This window comes from Halyomorpha halys, unplaced genomic scaffold, assembly GCF_000696795.3.
Source record: "Halyomorpha halys isolate HHAL.00 unplaced genomic scaffold, Hhal_1.1 Scaffold730.1, whole genome shotgun sequence".
In the NCBI taxonomy this organism is placed as follows: domain Eukaryota; kingdom Metazoa; phylum Arthropoda; class Insecta; order Hemiptera; family Pentatomidae; genus Halyomorpha; species Halyomorpha halys.
The window spans coordinates 600334-609663 of NW_027110275.1; the positions used below are offsets into that span (position 1 = coordinate 600334).

Consider the following 9330-nt stretch of genomic DNA (forward strand, 5'->3'; position numbering starts at 1 on the left):
GGCAATCCAAACTCAAAGTGCTTTTCTTCTTGGTTGTCTTCCTTTTTCAAACTGTCCACTCTTGCTGGACAGAAATTGATGAGGACCTCCTCATCCTGCAAACATCATTTCTCCTGCGCGCCCAAACAACAAATGAATCTAAAAACTAAAACCTGCCTCGATGTTCTATGTAAACATCGATTGTCGCACAATAGTTAGGGAATTTTGCAAATGATTTATTTTCTGAATATTATTCCTTAGCACTATTTCTCGACTTCCATTTTTTCTTAAATTTACTGTATTTTCAATTATGATGGGAAGAGTTAAAATAGTTTTTATGACATTTGAATCTGCTCAACATGGCCTTGATTCAACGGACTTGTTGACTGAAGAATACGTACCGCCATCTTGGTTTTGTTTTGAATCACAAATTTATTATGGACAATGAAAATTAGTTAGCTTGCTTTTTGGATAAACAAAACAAATGAACAATATTAAAATGATACATAAAATAAAACATATCAAAAACCCTTTATTCATCAAAATATACTATTTACTCAAAAAGAGCATATTACAACATATTATCAAGTTGTGGTGGATAATTAATAGAAATGGAGTGCATTAAGTGTCCAAGCAACAGAACTTATGTTTTATGTAATTTACTTATGTTTATATAAATATTTCTATTAGTAATTTTGGTGTGTAACTAATGTCCAGTAATTCACACATATTAATCGTTTTAATGATGTAGAATTTCATAAAATTTGTTTTTTTAGTGGTTTGTAAATCAGTCTGAATCTGACTGTAGGGAATTTATAGCCTTCTATACCTGAATATACCAAACCTTGATAAACTAATGCCTGTTTAACAAAGTTTTTAGAAAAACCTCTTGAGATTCACTATAGTGAGCTTTTGCTATATTGCTTTAATTTAAATTAATAATAATTTCATCAAATTATTATTAAGATACATCTTAGACTTTATCTTTTATTTTATTTATTTATTTATTTTTTATAGGGTTATATTACTGTCCAAAAGCTACATCTTATGAAGACTATCTGAAATATGTAAAAACTCTTCCTTTAATTACCAGTCCTTCTGTGTTTGGAATGAATGATAATGCTGATATAATGAAGGATCAGCAAGAAACACAACTTATGTTTAGTAGTATTCTTCTTACACAGGTACATTAAAAATGTTTATTTCCCTGGAGATCTTAATAAGTTTATTCAATTAAAGAATAAATCTTGAGACCATTAACCAACAGTAAATAATTGTTTAATGTAATAACTACTCATTAATTAATTAAATGTCATAACTATTCAATTGATTATTTATAATTTGAGGTATTTTTGTCTTTACATTTCACGCTCCTTTAGGAAATTCAACCAGTAAGTTATATCTCATTAATTTAGTTTATTTTTTCTTTAATTTATAACTTTCTAATTGTTTTTCACAAGGATTTGCTTCTTTGGGGAGAGACGATATGTTTTTCCCTGTTTGAAGGAATTATATATTCAAAATAAATAAAATGAACTGAATTCCTACTTTTAAAATTACATAAAGCTATAAAATTACACAGTAGTTCTATGTGTTAATTTAAAAAACAAAAAAACTGTTTCTCATATGAAGATCTTTATGAAGTACTTTACAGTGAATTTAACAAGCTTAATTTTGAGCACTGACAGACCTCTGTTTGTTTAATAGTTCCTAAGATATGAAACTTTTCTCAAGATGACTCATTTTTGAGAAATGTAGGATAATGTTAAAATAGAGTAAAAATATTTTTTTATACTGCTCTAAAATAATAAAAATGCCTAATATTAATTTATTTCATTTATTGAGTAGATATTCAACTGCTAATAATTAAATATAAAAGAACAGAGTTAATATGCCGAAAAACATGTTTTAATTTAAACTTTAGCACCAAAATGGCTCTAATCATTTTGATGAAACTTCCTTAAAGTCTTCTACTTAGATCACTAAAAATTTTCATATATATAGCATAAATCCTAGAGAAAAAGAGGGGAAAAAAGTTTAGTAAAGTGAAGAATAGAAGTTATGAACTCCCTTTGCGCATAACTCAGGAACTGTATATTTTATGATAAACTATATCTTTATTTGAAAGGTAACAAAATTTCCTTAAAACCAAAATAAAAAATTGTTTAAATCATGTTTGTTCCCTTGTTTTAAAAGTATTTTGCTGAGGTTACCATGAACCCCCCCTTTTTTTATTCCCCGGAAACTCATTCACTTTTTGTTTTATGAATAATTTGAAATCCCTACATCTCCCAAAACATTCCAGATGCTTGTTTAAAAGATATATGTATTGTTAAATTAGATGAACCAATAAATAAAAAACAATTCTTTATCAGTACAATTTCAATAAAGATATAGGAAACAATTACTGTAGTCTTAGCAGCCACAAAGAGGTAAGAAAAGTTATTTGAGTGGACACACTTGTTTCCTATATATTGCCTGCTGACGTAGGTTGTTCAGAATATTAGAATAATCTACGATAGACATTGATTATGAATTAAAGTCACTTGCCTTGAATCACTTTCACTCCTATCTGATTTTTTAAATCATTCTAACAAAACTTCATTTTCCCATGACTTCTGTCCATTAAGTAGTTTATGACTTCAATTACTATGTACCAGTTCCTATTTTTTTATATGCTTGGTATCTGCCATGTCTCTTTACTACATTAAAAAGCACAATTTTAATAGGTTGTATATGCATGTTTTTGTTAAAATATTTAATTATTCTTAAATCGGTGTCTGAGAGCCCACCTGTCATTAGTCCAAATTGTCGATTTTTTATAAATTGAAGAAAACATGTATTGGCATGAAACATAGCAAATTGGCTTAGTCATTTATCTGTTTAACCTATCTTTAAATAATTGATAAATCATTGGAACCATAAAAAGTGATTAAGTTAAGATTAAGCTGCTCACGAGGTATGAGGGAAACAGCAAATGTAAAATCAGAAAATTTTCTTACTCATTTTTCTTTTAATTTATATTTAAATTTTCAGAAAATCATTAAAAAGGTAGAATGTTTATACAAACAAATATAAAGCTAAACAAAATAATATAAATGAATAAGGGATTAAAATAACAAGTTGTATAGCTACAACGGAAGGTAGCAGAGCATCTTATTGGTCAAAATTGACTTAAAACTGTCTGAGCCTCACTCAGCAGTAGACTTTAGAGCAGTTTAATTTTCGATATCTCATGAACCCTTACAGGTATGATTATTTTAATCATTTCAATGGATCCAGCATGTTTGATTTGTGTAAGATTCACTTTTATCTCAAAATCGATACAGCTTTGCTCTCAGGTACCAAAATAAAAAATATAAATCAAGTAATAAAAATTTCTTAACATAAAATATTTTAAGGAAACCGCCAAAGGTGGTGCAAGTGCAGAAGGTCAAGACAAAGCAGTTTTTGATGTAGCCAAAGATATATTAGGAAAATTACCTGCAAATTTTGACTTAGTTCTTGCATTGGAAAGGTATCCTACTTTATACAATCAATCAATGAATACAGTCCTGGTTCAAGAAATGGGAAGGTTTAACAATTTGATCACTGTTGTACGGAACAGTTTGCGAAACTTACAGAAAGCTATCAAAGGTGAGTATCTTATTTTAGACTAATATATAATATAAAATTCATGATTCTGAATAAAATGCTTTCATAATGAATCACCTTATTTGATTATAATCATTAGTACTAAACCTTTACAGATATTTAAATGTATAGTTAGATTGTTTCAATTAAATTAATGATTATTAAATATATATAATTAAAACTGGAGTAATTCACCAGTTTTCCAAATTCAGGCATAATTGGGTATCAACTAATGTAGATATTTTCAGTTAACTATGTTCACAGATTGAGTAATTTTTAAGTACTTAAAAAACATTAAGGTTTTTGAATTTTTCTCAAAACTACTAGATTATTTATTAAATGTTTATTTCATAAAATTAAAAAAAAATATATAAAAATATGGATGAAGAAAACACTTCTTAAGGATGTTTGTTCCATACCCTACCAAATTAAACTTGTTTTATTAAATTAATAGTTTTATCTAATTCATTCTAGGTCAAGTTGTTATGTCATTTGAGTTAGAAGCTGTCTATAAAAGTGTGCTTATTGGTAAAATACCTTCTATGTGGAATAAAGTTTCTTATCCATCACTTAAGCCTCTTGGAAGTTACATCAATGACCTCCTGACACGACTAGAATTTTTGGAGGTGAATTATTTTAACTCAAAACACAAATTATAAATAATTAAGAAAAAGGATTTAGTATAATGCTTACAACTTTCACTTGCCAGCCTACTTTAAGTTGAAATCATCGCTCCTTTCTACTTTAACTATTCACAATGAATAGCAAAACTTCCCCTAACTACATTTCTGTTTATTGGTTTCGTAATCACCATGTTTTTGTGTATCTATGGTTATTATTACTATTAAAATATAAATGCCTTTTATCTTATAGTTATATTTATCTATTGGTTATTTCTGCATTAAAAAAACTAATACTTGTTCCATTTTGCAGAAATGGTATCAGCATGGACCCCCGATAATTTTCTGGGTCTCAGGATTTTTTTTCACTCAAGCATTTCTAACTGGAGCACAACAGAATTTTGCCAGGAAATACAAAATACCAATCGATTTGTTAGCTTTTGATTTTAAAGTAAGTTTTCGTTTTTATTTTTTTATGACCCATCTTTCTCTCTCCCTCTCTCTAAAAAATGTAAATTAAGACCTGATGATTTTAAAAAGTACATAACACTTTTTAGTGATTGATTTGTCACATCACATATTATCTAAGGTTCAATCTTATGATGAGTGAAAATTATCCTATAAAACAAATAATGAATAGTTAAAGTAAAGGACTCTAAAAGGAATTATAAGGTTTAATGGATTGATATCCCTTCCTGATTCTACACACATTAAACAAGAAGATAATCAGAGCCCTTCTTGTTTCATTTAGTGGTAGATGATGTTTGCAAGATACGTTAGTGAAGAATAACCATAGGAGAGGAAATGTGGCTTTTGGAATCGGAACTATGCTTGTCCTGGTTCATAGTTTTATCTATGTTGACATAGTTCTGAATGAATGGAATGAGGAGCCAAAGAGTAGGGGTTCAATGATGAAGCTATAACTTTCAAAAGATAGGATGGGATGGGCTCTTCACAACTCACACCTATGCTCTTCATTTTTTAAAATGGATTTTTCATCAACATGTAGAAGAATTTTGCCAATATTTTCTAATTTCATTCTCATACTGTTTTTTTCTTTGATCCACACGAGATAACCATTTAACTCCTTTAAACCAATATCACTCATTTTTTTTTCACTAGTCTGATTAATTTTGAAGGTCCTGAACTTTGAATGTCTTGCCTGAATTAGCTATTCCCAAGTTGATAACAATGTCAGGGTTATAGTATGTTAGTCCTAGGCCCAATACATTATAGTAGAAAATAAAAAGTCCTGGCAGTCATATGTTTTTTTAGTTATATTTACTTTTATTGTTATATTACATATATATATTTATTTATTTTATTTATTTATTTTTTTTTTTTGACTGACATTAATCAAGATCAGAAATTCATTAGTTTTAATAAAAATAAATTAACTAAGATAGTTTTGAAAGATAATTTACCAAAACACTGGAAAATCATTTAATGATGAATTAAATTGTAAAAATAAATTAATATTATAAAATAAATTAATCATTTAGTGACAACTATTATCTGTTTTTTCTCTTACTACCGCAGATTGTATTGTATGGCATTGTTAAGCGCCTTTCAAGTTTCATGGCTATCGAATTCATTTTTTACTTTAATTATTGTTTCATTAAAGAACAAAATTTTAAAAAATCATTCGTCATGTTGGGTTTATGTTTTAAGTCCACCAGTGAATATTTTTAAATAGTCGTTATGGAAATATAGTGTGATGTAAATGTTAAGTTTTAGGTTCTTTTTATGTCCTTGAATAGATCAAAATTTCATCAACAAAATATATCAACCAGATGATAATATTAAGTGTTATTTCCTTCTAAATGTATATTTTCAAGGGGAAAATTAAATTGTAGAAAATAGATATTTTATAAATTAAATTGATTATTTCACAATGTTTGATTTAAAATAGTTTTTAAATCTTATTTTTAGATAATGTCTGAAACAGATTTTGATAAACCACCTGATGATGGCGTATATGTTGATGGTTTGTTCATTGAAGGTGCCAGATGGAATATGGAAATCCAGAAGCTTGATGAATCTCTACCGAAGGTTCTCTTTGATAAAATGCCTATAGTAAGTTTTAGTTATTGACAAGTTCTTTTTCATGGACCTATATCAAAGCTATTCCATTTTTCAATACTTCGTTTTTCTTTTTTAGCTCTGGCTTAGACCAATAAGGAAATCAGACCTCATAATGGGGACTCGGTATATTTGCCCACTTTACAAAACAGCTGAAAGGAGAGGAGTGCTGTCTACTACTGGTCATTCCACCAACTTCGTAATTGCTATATTTTTGGCTACTCAGAAAAATGCTACTCATTGGATAATGAGAGGGGTCGCGTTGCTCTGTCAGCTGTCATTTTAAAAATATAACAAATAAATTAAATTTATAAAACCTCCTTTATACTTTTTGAAAAGAGATTTTAAGACTGAAGGTTTATACATTGTTCTTTTATTTTAATTATTTTGAAACCATTTAATTGGAAAATGATAACCCATTTTTGTAATCTTTGGAATTTTTATAACTTAAATTAATATCACATCACAATATTGAAGACCCCGGTGGCTGGAATAAGATTGAGGAATGAAGTTGACATCTATTAGCTGCTCGAAAAGATACTATCCTAAGAAAGTATTTTCCCATCTTTCAATCTCAAATAACAGGGAATTGGGTCCTTAATGTACGATTCCTTTTAGGACTTGGAGTTTTTGTAATCAAGCGTCCCAGTTATGCAAGGATGTTGATCCATACTCTCATCTGCAGTATTGTGATAACTACAAAGTCATACAGTCATAACCTGCATTTAATATTTTTATAATATATTTAATATGTAATATTATATGATATTGTTATTGCCTAACAACAGGCATTATACTTATGGATAGAAGGCTGTGGTGGGGCCAGTCCCCTTTCATCTAAAAGTCGCATCTAGAGGAAGAGGACTTGTATCAGGAAAACCACTCTGGAAAGGAAAACTATAAACTTGTCCCGAAAAAATTATATTTAAATAGCCCACTGCTACTGAACCCCATATCAGAAGGCGTACTGTAAGGAAAGTAAAATCTTTTCTCTGTTGTTTCTTGCTGAAATACTTCCTCTTTAAATACTATCGTTGTCATTAAAATTATGTGATATTTATTGTATACACTGAAGTTGACCAAAGAAATTCTCAAACCTAAAAAATGAATAAATAAAACAACCATCAGTTCAATATTCTAAAGACTAGTTAACAAAGTAGATTCTGGTTTACTCTTAAGTTTCAGAATAACTTGAAATCTCCTGTACAATACTGTAGAGCTTTTTAGCACACATATACCCTGAATAGTTGTGGTCTATACACTTCATTGTGGATTTAGGGGGGGTTTTATACAGAAAGAAAAAGAATATGTTTCATAAAGGATACTGACACCCAACTGAACCAAACAAAAGTTCCAAGCCAGAGAACAGTTTCGCCATCTACTGTTTTCTTTACAAATCAAATAATAATACAAATTTTCTACACCATTTGTTATGAGTACCATTAATATTAAATTTAGTAATCTTTAAATATCCTATTCAAAACTTTTGTTATGTTATTTATTTTATGTAAAATTAATATGGCCATGACAAAATTGCTAAAGAGAAGGGTAGATTGAATGAAAGAAACTGTTAATAACACATTAGGTTAGTATATTTTGGTAATAACTGAAGAAGGTATCTCCTAGAGTTTGGAAGAATTTGAAGAACATACTGATGTCGAAGACCTGGCAAAATATTGTTTTAAAGGTATTTTAATCAAATTGAACTAGTTAAATGTACCATTAAGCAATGATAATTTTTATGAGAATAGCAGTTTCCATGATATTTATGAAAAGTGTGAACAAATTAATAGGACTAGTAGTAATTAGCTTGAACTCTTGATTTTCCGCAGTTACCTGCTGGTGAGGGGTAAATTGGCAATGCACAGTATTCAGCTATAGGATTAGGGTTCAAATTCAGTCTACCTTAAAAAATGTACTTATAATTTATTTGATGTTTAAATAGATATTGTAATAGTTTATATGGAGCACTGATTAGAAAATAAGCAGTTATTTTATTTTTTTTAAATAAAATGAGCTTCAGATGCATGTACTCTTGAAATAGTCTAATAAGGACATTTACTGTTCCTGTTATATGGTATAGGAAAAAAAATTAATTATTTTTCAGAAGAAAATGCAATTTGGTTTTAAAAAAATTGTTATAATATAATTTTGAAAGGAGTGTGAAAACATTTAATGAATAAATATTTTAGTTGTTAATATAAGAAACTAAATGATAAAAAAATTGAAATCAATTCATTTAAGTGGGTTTCTTGGTATGAACTGATTACTAAAAGTACTACATATTCAAACAAGAATATTCATTTCTATAGGTGGACACAACCCAATCAACAATATTTGACAGCTTACTCTATCAATTATTATTCAGTATTTTAATTGTTGATTCTATTACAATCCAGCATTCAGTAAATGGTTAAGAACAGAATTTAAATTTAAAAACTTATTTTTTTATAATTCTTCCATACTTTTGCAAAAGAAAAATGATATTTTCAAAGGCAAAATATTATCAAAAGTGTAGTAGAAAGGGTTGGATAAATATGGATAAGATGAAAAAACCTCAAACTCTCCAAGAAGAGGTGTTAATAATGGTATGGAAACATTTCCAGGAGTTTCATAATCAAAGAAACCCTGTGATATGGACCATGCTGAGGATCTCTATCTAGAAAATGGGGTATTCTACATGTGTCTGACCCTCCTGCTCAGAGATTGGGTCTCTCTATATCTTTCAGGGAAAAGACATTATGGTCTGAACAGGCTTGAGTGCCAGTAGACTCATAGGGTAACATAGAAGCCGCTGGTATGGTAATGTAGTTCACTCCATTCCGGTAATAGTCAACATATTAGATCATTTGAGGTAATCATGAATAATAAAAATAACTAAAGTAATTTTGTAGGGGAAATCACAAAATTCAGCAAAAAATATTATTATAATTGTTGACCAGTTGGGGAAAATGAGTAAAAAATATATACTGAAGATAATAAGATGGCTATCAGCTTTTCTTCAGTAGATTTTCTT

General features: G+C 28.7%; 1 protein-coding gene across 2 annotated transcripts in view; it reads left to right on the forward strand.

The window, feature by feature from the left end:
* The window catches only part of Dhc36C (Dynein heavy chain at 36C), a 105440-nt gene extending 98811 nt beyond the window's left edge, over positions 1-6629 (forward strand). For both annotated transcript variants that reach the window (XM_014428644.2, XM_067048387.1), the window contains 6 exons: positions 997-1163; positions 3381-3615; positions 4087-4238; positions 4546-4683; positions 6165-6308; positions 6394-6629. In XM_014428644.2, coding sequence (XP_014284130.1) covers positions 997-1163; positions 3381-3615; positions 4087-4238; positions 4546-4683; positions 6165-6308; positions 6394-6600 — 1043 coding nt within the window. In that variant the 3' untranslated portion in view covers positions 6601-6629. The remainder of the gene's footprint in view (positions 1-996; positions 1164-3380; positions 3616-4086; positions 4239-4545; positions 4684-6164; positions 6309-6393) is intronic.
* The last annotated feature ends 2701 nt before the right edge of the window (positions 6630-9330 follow it).